The 13,117-nt window shown below is 49.8% G+C and overlaps 5 protein-coding genes across 5 annotated transcripts; 4 read left to right on the top strand and 1 right to left on the bottom strand.

Annotated features, from left to right (window-relative positions):
* Positions 1 to 74: 74 nt before the first annotated feature.
* DEU56DRAFT_727474 (uncharacterized protein) lies at positions 75 to 758 on the top strand (the record flags this gene model as incomplete). The annotated part of the gene is made up of 2 exons (XM_041347986.1): positions 75 to 288; positions 334 to 758. The coding sequence occupies 2 exons, from the start codon at positions 75 to 77 to the stop codon at positions 756 to 758; spliced, it is 639 nt and encodes a 212-aa protein (XP_041213384.1).
* A 736-nt stretch (positions 759 to 1,494) lies between these two features.
* Positions 1,495 to 4,342, top strand: DEU56DRAFT_775804 (uncharacterized protein). Its single transcript, XM_041351673.1, has 15 exons — positions 1,495 to 1,860; positions 1,914 to 1,958; positions 2,007 to 2,114; positions 2,167 to 2,293; positions 2,341 to 2,399; positions 2,453 to 2,491; positions 2,542 to 2,660; positions 2,713 to 2,811; positions 2,864 to 2,941; positions 2,984 to 3,016; positions 3,068 to 3,181; positions 3,232 to 3,288; positions 3,341 to 3,614; positions 3,664 to 3,755; positions 3,811 to 4,342. Exons 1-15 carry the CDS (start codon positions 1,716 to 1,718, stop codon positions 4,054 to 4,056), a joined length of 1,635 nt encoding a protein of 544 aa, XP_041213385.1. The 5' UTR covers positions 1,495 to 1,715; the 3' UTR covers positions 4,057 to 4,342.
* Positions 4,343 to 4,388: 46 nt separating this feature from the next.
* Positions 4,389 to 5,284, top strand: DEU56DRAFT_514050 (uncharacterized protein). Its single transcript, XM_041346592.1, has 4 exons — positions 4,389 to 4,692; positions 4,742 to 4,848; positions 4,901 to 5,063; positions 5,115 to 5,284. The coding sequence occupies exons 1-4, from the start codon at positions 4,459 to 4,461 to the stop codon at positions 5,235 to 5,237; spliced, it is 627 nt and encodes a 208-aa protein (XP_041213386.1). The 5' UTR covers positions 4,389 to 4,458; the 3' UTR covers positions 5,238 to 5,284.
* Positions 5,285 to 6,433: 1,149 nt separating this feature from the next.
* DEU56DRAFT_514010 (uncharacterized protein) lies at positions 6,434 to 9,455 on the top strand. The gene is made up of 3 exons (XM_041346591.1): positions 6,434 to 6,628; positions 6,684 to 6,984; positions 7,037 to 9,455. The coding sequence occupies exons 2-3, from the start codon at positions 6,847 to 6,849 to the stop codon at positions 9,176 to 9,178; spliced, it is 2,280 nt and encodes a 759-aa protein (XP_041213387.1). The 5' UTR covers positions 6,434 to 6,628; positions 6,684 to 6,846; the 3' UTR covers positions 9,179 to 9,455.
* On the bottom strand, positions 9,326 to 11,737 carry DEU56DRAFT_775819 (uncharacterized protein). The gene is made up of 4 exons (XM_041351674.1): positions 11,448 to 11,737; positions 11,011 to 11,388; positions 9,506 to 10,958; positions 9,326 to 9,455 (listed from the first exon to the last, which is right to left on the bottom strand). Exons 2-4 carry the CDS (start codon positions 11,379 to 11,381, stop codon positions 9,432 to 9,434), a joined length of 1,848 nt encoding a protein of 615 aa, XP_041213388.1. The 5' UTR covers positions 11,382 to 11,388; positions 11,448 to 11,737; the 3' UTR covers positions 9,326 to 9,431.
* Positions 11,738 to 13,117: the final 1,380 nt, after the last annotated feature.

The following is a 13,117-nucleotide window of genomic DNA, read 5'->3' on the forward strand; positions in this document are numbered from 1 at the left end:
CGCCATTTGCGCACACCTTCCCAAGTCAAATGACATTCCAACAAGACCGTTCTCCTCAAAATTCTCCCACCGCCATGGTGGGCCGGCCAGGATCTCGGACGTCATTCGAACAGTCTCGCCGTCCTTCACAGGATGCCACGGAAGAAGAAAACAAACAACTTCGAAAGAAGGTGAAGGAACTTGAGCTAGTCAATGAGAAAGCTCGCCAGCGCATTAGGGAACTTGAAGCAGAATTAGATGGCCGCAGCATCGGCGGCCCTTCAATCAGACACCCAGACCCGTCCACGGGTGCAGTTACCTCTGCAGTGACCGGTACAATGCCCACTCCTCCAGCTGTGCAGGCATCCTGGAAAGCTCGGACAGAGGCTCGAACACGGCTTTTCTGCTCGTTGAATCGCGCTGGAAATGCGTTATGCTCCTGGCACGATTCGCGTCGGGAGCGTCGAGTATACCCACCGCGTATGGCTCCTGTTGGTTATCTAAACTGTGGTTGCTCATACGACGAGGCACTTTTCGAAGAAAGTTTGTCTCGTCATGGTGTTGGCAGCTACCATCCTGGAGAGGCCGTCCGTATGGACCCTGCCCTTCGTAACCCTCTCCTCAAAATACTGCAGGAGCGATATGGATATAGGGATGGCGACTTTGAAAGAAATCCGGTAACGGGAGATTGGGTAGAGGGAGAGGGAAACGCCATGTGGGAGCAAAAACTGCTTTCAGGTTCTTCTAGCTCCAGGAAAAGAGGCGAGGATCGTCGGTAAGCCTTGGTCATCGATTGTCGATATTTATGTTTCCTACATCCACACGCATTACTGTATGACGAGGTTAGCTTTTAGATTGCATATTGTATTCCATATATTCTTGGGTCTCATCTTTTAGTCTTGTCTCCAATTGCTCATAACGCTCGTACCCTTAATTATATTCTTATATAACGAACATTGCCCCTATAGACAACTTATAATTGTGTAGATCACATAAATTCGAGATTGTATGGACAGATAATTCATCAACCGAAGTACTGCTTCATGATCTTCCCTAGCCACACACAATATACTTGGTAGGAGGATTCAGACAGTGGGAACAAAGAGTGAACCGAAAGCAGCCACGACGTGTGCAGGCAGTCTACAAGAAATTGTGTTAATGACTCGGTCCGACTGTTGTACAATGGTCGAATGGTACTCAACCTGGAGCATGCTCATTAGTGCTACAGTCCAGTATCAGAGATTCAGCGGATGCTTTTGACAAATTCACATAAAAATCTTCAATTCTCTGCACAGCCTACTAATTTGACTTTCACAGGCGGCGATCAGCAAGCCACAGCCGTTGAACATGGCCATTTAGTTTTCCAGTGCAGATTGTGCGTGCGTGCACTGCACGCCAGCTGTACCATTTCTTGCCATGACACACCCTGCAGTGCACCGACTTTGTTTCAAATTCAAAATACGGACTCCGCGAGACTTAAAGAATTATTTATATTGTTATGTCCGTAGTTTTAGCGCTGATATTAAAAAATGGCCCACATCAGTGGCAGGGCTCGGCCTGCTACCCTTCGTGAAGCTCCGACTCCCGCGAGATGGCAGCGGATCACATGATGATGGTGTCGGCATTTACCATCGGACATTGTACAACTTCCCTGTCTCTCGCCTCTACTCCCTCGATCAGGATCCCGATAGTCCAACAATTTTCTCACTCACGCATAATTATATATCAACAGGCCGATGTCAAAGGCTTCCAGGCTCTTTGCATTCACATTTCTCGTCCGGTGCTGCATCGCCTGGTCATGGTCACGTCAATCTCCGGATCAATTACGCATCATTCAGTCTGCTAAGCATGATACTCCCGCATTTTCATCTCAGATATATGGTAGTTCTTATGGTCTCTGTATTATCGTGGATGTATAATGCTCTCTTCCACAGCTGAGCTATCCCACGAAGAGACCGACCTGATTTCCAAACACATTGGTGATCCCGATCTTTGCATTCAATGGATAGAAATCTCACAAGTTGTAGGCGCATTCGATGGATATATGCGCAAAAATGACTGTTTTCAAGACGCTGCAAAGCACGCACAAGGTCGTTGCGAGGAGTCTCACATGAGCGAGGATGAACGCATACAAGGTTTTCTCGGTCCGATGTGCGCGATTCGAGACCTTCCTCATAATATGTTTAGTCGCTATCAGGCTCACTCTATGTGAACTTGCCACAGCCCGCCATCATACATCACCTCTCGAGTGTTCTCCATTTACTAACAATGTCGGATCACACATCCCGCATCATGCGGTAGGTGACTGTGTCGAGTACGTCACTGTAAATCGGGTATAGGCGAACGCTGATTTATGCTTAGCGCACTGTCCCGGAGCGCCCAGTTTTGGTCTAGCTACTCCGGGTACCTGCGAGAAATCCGTGAGACTGGGTCATCTCTTGGCCGTTCTGCTAATTATTATTATTGCGATCAGCCCAGCTGTGTTTTGCGTTTCGTCGTTGGATGGAAATTGGTGCGCTCTAGCGGAGATGGTAGCTGCTTCCCTCACGTTTCACCCCCTAGACACCGCAAAGGATATCTATAGAAACATAACGTTGGAGAAACTCACTCTAATTCGCTTTATCCTGGAACAGCAGAAGGGATTCACAGCTGCGCGCCAGAACTGGGAGCGATCATCTACAGTTAGCGCAATCCTCTAATAAGCATAACTGCGCAACTGATGATCTCCGACAGGACCTGGGCGATCTCATCAGTGTGTTGAAGTCGACTAGCAGTCATATACGCGACGTCTCAGATGTGACGTCCGCTTCCATCAGTCAAAATGCGGAATCAGTGGGTGACCGTCTGATGTTTTAGGCACGGATTATGTACGACCTGCTTGCAGCTGTTCACAAAGATGGAGACTACCTTGTCAGTTATTAACCAGCGCAGCCTCGATGATCGTATTCATTCATTAGACAAGGTAACTCCTCTACGGCTTCTCTATGAAAGCTAACATTCCCAGGTTGACCGGAGGATTGATGAGATGACATCAAGTGTATTGCTCTCGTTCTATTAGTTTTCAAAGTGTTCCTGAAGGAACACACAGCATTCAAAAGCCATGTCGTCGTTGCTATCGCTCGTCGAATCGCGTTTGACCGCTGAAATCGAAGAAATCGCATCATTGATGTTAGAGCAACGCCTTCAATCTCGGGCAGTGGCGGTGCGGTATTCTAAATATTTTGCGTCACATTCTTCTGATTGACCCCCCAGGACCAAGTTCAGCATAAATGGTCCGCGCTTGACGCGACTTTCTTTGCTATGCGTGATGTGACCGAAATTCTCTTGTTTTTGTCGCAGGTTGACAACAACTGCAATCTAGTCCTTCCACGACCTGCAGAGCGTGATCGCAGGGCTTACATTCTCCTTGGAGACCTCTCTTTCCCAAGTAGTGCATGCACAAGAGATTCAGCGAGAGGTCGCAGAGTCTGTTTCACATCTTGACAACAGTATCTCCCAACTCACGGAAGCCACTCACCGCGAACTTGAAGCAATCAATCAGACGGCCCTTGCCCTCATTGACGACTTTCAACGCAAGTCAAAACACGAAGCATGGCTATTTAATCTGCAGTGGCTTTTGCGTTTTGTCGAACCCAGTTTGTGTTGCTATACTCTGCGCTCTTTTTTCTGACGTCCCTATGTTAGCATCATTGCTCGGCCTCAAGACTTTTCAAGCCGCAACCAGTCTCCTGGTATTCCTCTGGCGTCTTTTGGAAGTGGTACCGTCACTTCTCATGGTACCTCAAGGCTTGAAACTCCGTTGTTTTTATTTTTCTGATGTTACTGTCGCAGACTAGCGTCGCAGTTTCCCGCATCAGAAGTCAACTGTTACCCAAGTTCCATGGTTCACAAAAGGTGCAGCCGAAAGAACGTTCATGGCGTCTCGACTCTCACCTAGAAGAGAATGTGTCGCCTGTCTCGAACGTCAGGCCTCTGCAAAGGAATGACTATTTGGACCCGCGGATCATTCGACGACTTGCTGGGCCTCGCGTGTCTCGTATACCCGATAGGATCTGTCGTCAAACTACCCCTTATTGAACGTCGTCGTCATTGCAATTCTGTCTTGTACTGTTTCTGATCATTAGTTCTTTGCGTCAATTCAAAAGCACAATGCACTCCATGCATCCCTAAACGTTCAGGCTGAGGATATTGCGCGAAACCATTAAACTAGTCTTGTCTTGCTTGGAAGTAGTTTTAACGGGGCATGCCAATTGTGTGCGCGAGGCTCAAGGCGGCGAAGCTGCAGTATACTACTGGCTTCTTGTATGTGCATGTAAATGCTTATTTATTTATTTAGTTATTTATTTATTTACCATGCCCCTCTCTGCGCGCCAATATTTGTCATTGATGAAATGTTAACCGGGTCCGCTAATCACTATAGTCTCTTGCTTTCAGCGTCTTACTGACTCTTACATCGACTACCTTCCGCTGTGAGCTGCTATGCTTGCGCAACTGGATGTCCGTAGGGAGTCAAACATCTTCCCATCACCCAGGTGTCATTCTGACGATATTGGACCACTTGGCAAGACAATGGACAGACACGCCTATGTACCCCAGCGTCAAAAACATCTACAGTCTTACGCACAAGAACAACCCCCAATCACACCCATCACTGGCATAGTGCCTAGTAATAATAGAGGGCCACAACGGCATGGAGCTTCCATAGGCAAAAAGGTACATCTGCTGGCATATTTACTCCATCGCACTCGCTAACTAGATTCAGGACTCTAATGGACAACTTCGGGTCCCCCCGCCTTATCATCGTGCAGCTTCGACCTGTTTTCCTAATTATCAACTACCGCCTCGCTTACAGAAGCAGTATGCGGCACCGTGAGTCAGGCTGTTACCCCTCTTTGAACACACCTTCATTTGCGTGGCGTAGGATGGGTGAGCCAAATATAAGCCTTGACTATTCTCCCTTTCCAAAGCAGCTGGGTTCCACGTTTGGACGAAGACCACACACAATATATAGTTCGGGGCTGGAACCTCAGTCCTCCATCGTCAGTTCGCCATTGTTGACATGTCCGAAAACGGCAGGTGAACCTGTAAGTCCACATTACACATTCTTCGGAGCCACAATTTTTCACGGGCGCTAGATGCCAGATATAAAGGCTGCTCTGTCTGCCCAGGGCATTCACATTGGCATTCCACCGAGTACCTCACATTCACAATCACCTACTGATCAAGTTGAACCTCGTCTTCCTATCGATCAAGTATGATTCAACTATTCCTTCATATGAACAAACTAATCAGTAATTATTTAGCCTATATTGCAAACACCAACTCTGCCAGCACCCATGTCTCATCACGACAACTCACGCAATCAGGACACCCACCCACCGATGCGAGTTAAACCTGCTGGCCATACGCAAGCAGTGAATACACCATCCGAACAACCCAAGCGACCTCCGGGTTTGCAGTCGCCTGCTGGCCGAGGTGTCGCATTACCTGCAGTGTCAATTCACGTCAGCCTTCCGCCATCTTCTAAGGCGAAGGTAGTTGTCTCTCTCCTCGGGCTTCCGGAAATTTTATTTAGTCATCGAATTTGCAGGAAATGACTCGTAGAGAGCGGTCTCGGGAATCACCCGGACCTAAGATCTCAGTCGCAGATATCGACCCCGTCACGATTAAACCAGACACCCCCGGGCCTCAAATTTCACCAGTTTCCTCAAATAGCGTCAAGCTGCCATCCGTTCGGGGGGGATTACAGCCATCGAGTCCAAACCCGTCTCTCAGAGAATCGACTGCCCCAACGCAATCGAATTCTTCTACGGTGGGCATCGTTTGGTTTCTGGTACTGAGCCGTATTGATTCCCTCCGCCAGCAGGATACAGGAGGTTTGTCGACTTCGCGCAAGGATATGATGTGCATCAGGTGGTTCGCTGGTGTCTGTGATCGCGGCTCGCGATGCCACTATGCCCATAAAAAAATCCCCTCTAAGTTCACTTGCAAGCGTTGGCTGAAGGGGGAGTGTCGTCGGTCGGAGTGTCCTTTCGTGCACGGCCATCAGGTAAGTCCGATACTACTATTATTTGAGCATGATGATGACCTACTGCTCAGAGTTCCGACGATCTCGTCAATAATCAACCACCTGTTCGAACCAGTGATACTCGAGACGTCGTGCAAGTTCCCGAACGTCCTGTTAATGATCAACCACCCGTTCGAAACGGCAACACTCGAGACGCTGTGCAAGTCCCTGACCGTTCCATTAAAGATCAGCCACTTGTTCGAAACGGCAACACTCGTGTCCAAGTTCCCGAAAGTTCCGTGACAGATCAACCACCTCGAATCGGCAAAACTCGAGACGGTATCCAAGTTCCCGATGGTTCTGTCAAGACTCAAAAACTTGTTCGAGACGGCAACGTTCGTGTCCAAGTTCCCGACAGTTCCGTGAAAGATCAACTACCTCGAAACGGCAAAACTCGAGACGACATTCAAGTTCCCGACGGTTCTGTCAAGACTCAAGGACTTGTTCGAGACGGCAACACTCGTGTTCAAGTTCCCGACAATACCGTGAAAGATCAACCACCTCGTAACGGCAGAACTCAAGATGGTTCTGTTAAGAATCAAGGATCAGTTCGAAACGGTAGCGCTCGAGGCACAGATCAAGGTATGTTTCCTGCTCAACGTAGATTCCGTATGGCAATCTCATCCTGATCCCGCAGACTCAATTCTACCTCCATCTTCTGTCACGTCCAGCAGTGCTAAGTGCTCTATGACACAAGCTCGACCCTCTGAAATGAAATTCCGCGGTTCAGAACGGCATTCTCAGGTGGCTTCGACTAATGACACACCAGAAACTACGCGGCATAAGCCATCCAGCAATGTATGATTATTTCTCCCTGTTTCATTTCTGTAACTTATCCTGTGAAGCCCGATGGTCGCCAACCGAAAGTTTGTCATGATTGGTTGTGTGGTCGGTGCACACGTTCCGCCTGCCGTTTCCCGCACGAACGTCCCAACGACGTGAGTTCTGCATGTTTGGTATTACACATTGCTCCCTAACATATGCTACTAGAACATATTGGAGACGACGCGCCGAGATTTCAACATTCCAGTAACAATCTCAGACCACACCATAGCAAAACTTCGGAACGGTTTTGAAATACAGGACGTCACTACCGGATTCGAAACTCGATGGGTACACATTGGAGATGTTTCACCGCACACCACGGAATCTCAACTCCGCCCTCTCTTGGAAGCATACGGCACAGTCGACGAGTTGTGCGTTCCGGATGGAAAGGGCGCCAACCGGCTGACTATAAGAGCACAATTTTCAACCGCAACAGAAGCCATGAACGCTTCGCTGAAACTTCAAGGATTGCAATTTCAGGGAAGAAAGCTTACTGCGAAGTTGCCTTTGAACACCACCGCACGTGGTACCACAGTGCTCAGGGATACCGCTGTCCGTATCACTTGGAATGCGCCCCAGCGGCTTGGGTACGCAGGCTACGTAACCCTTAATGAGGCCAAAGCTGCCATTGCAGCCGCCACTGGATTTGTGATGAAGGGCAACGTTCTCACAGCCGCCTTGTACGAAGGCCTACCCGCAGTCGGTGTTTACAACGTCATGTTTTCTCACCTTCCTCCCGATGCGCAGAGAAAAGATCTGGAGCAGTTCGGCAACGCAGAGTCCATCGTGTTCGAGCGCCCCAATTATGAGTCGCTTGACAGCGCTCGCCATGCAGTACTTCGCATGTTGCGCTCATGCGGCAATCTGTCCAATTTCGATCTAGTTCTTCCTATCTGGAACGGCACCGTACTCGTTTGGGCAACCTTTGAGACCCATGCGGACGCCAGCAATGCCAAGGATCATCTGGATGGCCAACATCCTCGTGCGATGGGAGGAAAAATCTATATATTCGCTCGTCACGTGCAGTCTCTCAATTTCTCGTTGCCTTTGAGCAAGTTCAAGATGCTGGAAGGAGACATCATTCGCCTTCGGTGGTCGTGGCGGACAAGGTTCAATCATGACGTGACCCTTGTTGACCACCTCATATCGCCTGATGGGCCTGTTCACATCAGAATTTCTGCGGAAAACCTAAGCAATCTTGGGATTGCCAAAGCAGAATTCGAACAACTTCAACATGGTGAAGTCGTGACTCTCCAGAAGAAACCCATATGGGACAGATACTTCTCTCATCCATCCGGCCAGTCGTTCCTCCGTGAGCTAGAGAGCCTATATCCTGGAATTGGACTACGAACTCGGATGGGCAAAATTCTGCTTTTGGGCCCAATCGAACAGCGTCAGCTTGCAAGACGAGATATCATGACGCGGTTCCAAGAATTACAGGCGCAACAGCGGTGGCGCATTCCTCTATCAGGCAAGGCAGTGGGTCCATTTGTCGGCACAGGCCTCTTGACCCTTCAGAAATCCCTCGGTCCTGAGAACTGCTACGTACAGCACCTCTCGAATCAGCGCAATCTGGTCATACGAGGCAACGAGCAGGCTTACCGCATCGCCTGTGAAGCGGTAGAAAAGGTACAAAGCCGCTATATAGACAGCTCCACGCCATCCCCCCAATCCGTCTGTCCTGTTTGCTTCACTGAAGCATCAGTCCCAACCATTCTCACCTGCGGACACATTTGGTGCACGTCTTGCCTTGAGAGTTACCTTGTGTCCGCAGTCGAGAATAAGGCATTCCCTCTCACCTGCCTTGGCGCTGACGCCTCATGTACCGAACGCATCTCTATCATTCTCGCCCGAAAGATCCTATCTGGTGAGGATTTCGCCGCGCTGTGTGAAGCCTCATTCTGGTCATACGTTCACGCGCGGACGGACGAGTTCCATCACTGCCCGACACCAGATTGCGCTCAGGTTTATCGTGGAGCTCCTGGCAGCAGTACAATTCTCCAATGCCCATCTTGTTTGGTTCGCATCTGTTCCGGTTGTCATACAGAGGCTCATGATGGGCTCACCTGCGAAGAGCGGGACCGGGCAGAAGACAAATTGTACCATGAATGGGCAGCCACTCATGATGTTAAAAACTGCCCTGGCTGCAAGACTCCTATAGAACGCAGCGAGGGCTGTAACCACATGACCTGCACTAGATGCCAAACGCACATCTGCTGGGAATGTCTAGCAACGTTCCCCAAGGGGGATGGAATCTACGATCACATGCGAGAAAAGCATGGCGGAATCGGGGTAGATTTCCTGTGATCACTCATTCGTTGACATGTTTTCTTTCTTTCTTTTTATTTTCGACCATATTTTATGCCTGCTCTCTAGGCTTGCTTCAGTTTCCATTTGTTCCACCATCTGTTGTGCACTGCGATTTGTACTTGTGTCAAGATCCTTGTCCCGTCAGTAGTATTTATAATTTTACTTATACAATGTAATCGATCTGTGTATGCATGCTCCGGTGTCCCATCAATGACTTGCAACAAGTATCAGTAAATTATTCCTCCCGTCCTCAATGATAACTGTAAACGACAAACTAAGTCACATCAGCCACGTTATCGACAAACAGAAGTGCACAACACTCACGCTGTCATACGGCTGCGCTGGAGGCCGTCCATGGTATGGTAAACTCGCAGGTAACTCTGGCCTCTCCAGCAAATACGGTACAAAGGCACCATACTGATCTTTATATCCTTCCGTCTCGTTTGGGTAGTGCTGCAACTCTGCAGGGTACGCCTTATCCTCTGGTGCATAGACGACATACGAATTCGCCGTGAGGTAGTCACCACGTCTGTTCCAGAACCCCTTTCGTACGCGTCGTGTATAATGTGCGGGCTCGGGGGACTGATGAGGCGGTGCAGACGCAGCAGGGTTGGGGCGCTCCATCGGGGGTGGCGGGAGAGGATTTGGCCGTGAGCTAGTGTTATATGGCGTCAAGCGATTCGCTCGTTCATATTCCTGACTCCTTTCCCTACGTCGCCCGTGATCTCTCTCCCGTTCGCGTTCCATCTCCCGCGTGCGAACACGATCACGCGAAGGTGACGGTTCTGGCGATTCCTCGTCAGAATCTGCAGGTACAGATAGAGGATAGAAAAAGTCATCAGCGCTCGGATGGGTAGATGACGACATAGATTCTGGTATGGTTGTTAAATGGGCAGGTGGAATCACGGGCTCTGTCCTACTCCGTGATAACGAACCGGTAGCAACAGATCTTTGCGCGGGATTGATTAGGGGGCTCAGTACACTAGCCATATCCTCTGTAAACGCGGATAGAAAACCCATGGAGGATGGTGAGGACGTGGTTGGGAGTGAATGATGCCGCGAAAGGGGTTCCGGCACTGAAAGACCACGGGAAGCGCTCGCATGAGGCGCTGAAGACGAGCGTGAAGGATGGTCGAGATCCTCATCTGTATATCTGCGTGTCCCTTGATAGTGAGTAGGGGTCCGCACGGCATTGGATGTGAATGTAGGTTGGAGGTCTGCCGTGATCGTAAATGACTCTGGCTCTCTAGTGAACATGGGTGCATGAAGAGGTTGCTGTATGCGGGTTGCCAATGACGATGTGGCCGTTGATGTAGACGGAGCTGAAGATGGCGGAGCTGGAAAGGGAGGCACATATTGCGGTCCGAATGATGATGTCCGACTTGAGTAAATCGAACCCATACGGCCATGTGAGGATGGTGGTGGCGGAGTTGATGAGGAGATGGTTTGTTGGTTCAGGCCCTGTGAGCGGGGGATGAGGCTGTCTAAGGAACCTTGTCTTGAGGCTGGATGACTGTAAAAATAGTCTCGTACAGGTGTGCCCGTATTTGCGGTGTTGTGGCTGTCCTGCGAACCTCTTCGTGGGGGACCAAAACTGGTCGGGGTCGAGTTACTCCGACTACTATCTTGCGAGCTCCGACGATTGTTAAAGTCCTTCGTCGGGGTTGCACGGTCTGGTCCATCCGTCGGTAATAGACTCGGAGGATTCCATATCCACGGAGTTTGTGGCACAGCATCCCCTTGTACATCTCTGGTGGACTCTCGATCTCGATCTGTTCTACAGTGCCCTTCAAGCCAGACCATATCTGAAGGCAAAATCACGCACGCACCTAGCAGGGACCATGTCCTGCAAACCAAGCCCATTGTCGGAGAGCTGTGTCCGCCAGTAGCTCGGACTTGCGGGACGCGGGACGCGCTTGTAGGGATTAAAGTTAGCAGGGACGTTTTGAGCCCACCCCATGCCGGGTGCCCAGGGAATACCGGGACCTGCATTCATGTTATGTGCAGGGTTATACTGCCAGAAACCAGCCTTCCAATGCGGGTGAGTGTTGGCGCCAGGCGGCATAGGTGGCGGGCCAGGGAAATTTGGAGGAAGAGCAACACCAGCTGGTGGCGGCCAGGTGCCTTTCCAACCGTGAGGAATGGCTTGTTGCTGCATGAGCTGTGGATTGGGGTGCCAGTGTCCTCCTGATTGAGCCATGACGGACCTTTGGTAGATATGATGATAGTCAGTGATGATTTCATTTACAAGATGAAAGGAGCGCACCAGATCTATACACACTTGTGACGGTAATGTTGACCAGGAAAGCGAGAAAGGGTGTCGCAAAGGGAAGGTAAGCTCGACTGGTTTCTAGTGCAGTTCCACTCGTTGAGTGATGGCAAGACTAAGTATAACCAGTCGCCAAAGAATGAACTTATAACGCAAATTGTACTGGGTATCACTAAATTTATACGATGGAACGAGGCCAATGGGCACTGGCAAGGAGTCAGCCAACACGGAGTCAAACGAGCACTAGCACTGGCGAGCCTGCGGCAGACTGTGACACGGCGTAAGATGAACGAAACGCGGCCGACTCAGTTCGTTTTTGCACAGCTTAATTTCATTCCACCCATATCTCTAGTATCTACTAATACCAGACCTCATAAGTCATCTACCAACGCCCTCGCCCATCATCTCATCCACTGCGGTAACTTGAATGGCAGGTGGGTTGTCATTGCTAGGATATGGTAATATCAAAGGACCGTGAGCCTAGATGGAAGGCTGGAAGCAAATTGGCCAGCGGAAGCAAATCTAGCTCAACCCCATTCATAGCGGACCGTCCACCGGGTTTCGAAATACTCCATATAGCGCATGAGCATCAATCCACCAGATAATTATATCTCTCCATGCATACTTAGGTGGAACCTTTCAGGTGTTGGAAGGAGTCAACATGTCACACCACCTCCAATGACTTCACCCACTATCTGTGCCGAACTAATGACGAGAACAGTCAAAGCCTGAACGCTTATCCAAGTTGCCTTGTAGCCGGTCTTGGGGTAGCAATTTTTGCCCACCACCGGCACCGCAGTTGCCGAAGAGACAAGACAGTGTTCTGGCTGTGAGTCGCTGTGAACGGTTGACCTCTCACTGAACGAAACCGACTCTATGATCCTTCTAGATTATTGGTCCGCTGTCACTGGCATGATACCTTGAAAGATGTTCCGTACTCCAACAAAACAGTCAACGGTTGTTGCAAATTCCAAGGGTTCTGAAAGTGCACATAGATTGGACCGGTATACCAGCGAATTCAAGCATCCATCGACATCTCTCCCTATCATGTACTCATCATCGTGCAGACGCAGACGGATGGAAGTGCGACGACGTTATGCGACATGTCCTCTCTCTTGTAGTCCGATGGGAACTGCAGGCACCTGTGACCTGACCGTCTGCGAGAAGTTATCGGCCGTGAATAGCCGCTTAGAGTGCTATACTGCAGCCGCAGCGCACGTAGATTCTCACTTGAGAAGAAGGTAGGAACAAAGGGCTTCCTCCTAATCGATGCCAGATACGCGTGCGGGATTTGCAATGTGACACCAAGACAGCGTCCTCTTAGATGATGCTCGACCAGCCTACGATTGGATGTGAATACGGCGTTATCATAAACGAGAGACTCACGGTGAACCGTAGACAACCTTGGACGGCTTATCTAGAGGCAGTCGGTCATGTTCTTCGTGGACACGGGCTAGTACGCATTACTTATCCAGCAGCCTGTCCCTTGTCTGACCCTCAATGAACTCTGTCTTTCTAGTGCACCAGAGTGACCAGACCTTTCGTGTCGCGTGTATCAGTGCATGTGTTTTGTATGCGGTTTATTTTACTTTCCAATTCAAAGTCCTTGTCGCTGGAATGCATAATGATATCGATGTCTCTTGGGGCCCCTAGTGTGTTTCCTCAAC

This window comes from Suillus clintonianus, assembly GCF_016758775.1.
Source record: "Suillus clintonianus strain FC179 chromosome Unknown DEU56scaffold_7, whole genome shotgun sequence".
Classification (NCBI taxonomy): domain Eukaryota; kingdom Fungi; phylum Basidiomycota; class Agaricomycetes; order Boletales; family Suillaceae; genus Suillus; species Suillus clintonianus.

Coding starts and splice junctions, on each gene's coding strand:
- DEU56DRAFT_775804 (XM_041351673.1), top strand. CDS start 1,716: ATGTCAAAGGCTTCCAGGCTCTTTGCATTCACATTTCTCGTCCGGTGC. Junction 2,942..2,983: donor GTATTCATTCATTAGACAAG/GTAACTCCTCTA, acceptor TAACATTCCCAG/GTTGACCGGAGGATTGATGA. Junction 3,615..3,663: donor TTTGCGTTTTGTCGAACCCA/GTTTGTGTTGCT, acceptor TCCCTATGTTAG/CATCATTGCTCGGCCTCAAG.
- DEU56DRAFT_514050 (XM_041346592.1), top strand. CDS start 4,459: ATGCTTGCGCAACTGGATGTCCGTAGGGAGTCAAACATCTTCCCATCA. Junction 4,693..4,741: donor GAGCTTCCATAGGCAAAAAG/GTACATCTGCTG, acceptor AACTAGATTCAG/GACTCTAATGGACAACTTCG. Junction 4,849..4,900: donor CAGAAGCAGTATGCGGCACC/GTGAGTCAGGCT, acceptor TGCGTGGCGTAG/GATGGGTGAGCCAAATATAA.
- DEU56DRAFT_514010 (XM_041346591.1), top strand. CDS start 6,847: ATGATTATTTCTCCCTGTTTCATTTCTGTAACTTATCCTGTGAAGCCC. Junction 6,985..7,036: donor CGCACGAACGTCCCAACGAC/GTGAGTTCTGCA, acceptor ATATGCTACTAG/AACATATTGGAGACGACGCG.
- DEU56DRAFT_775819 (XM_041351674.1), bottom strand. CDS start 11,381: ATGGCTCAATCAGGAGGACACTGGCACCCCAATCCACAGCTCATGCAG. Junction 10,959..11,010: donor CAGGACATGGTCCCTGCTAG/GTGCGTGCGTGA, acceptor AGGGCACTGTAG/AACAGATCGAGATCGAGAGT. Junction 9,456..9,505: donor CAGCGCAGCCGTATGACAGC/GTGAGTGTTGTG, acceptor GATGTGACTTAG/TTTGTCGTTTACAGTTATCA.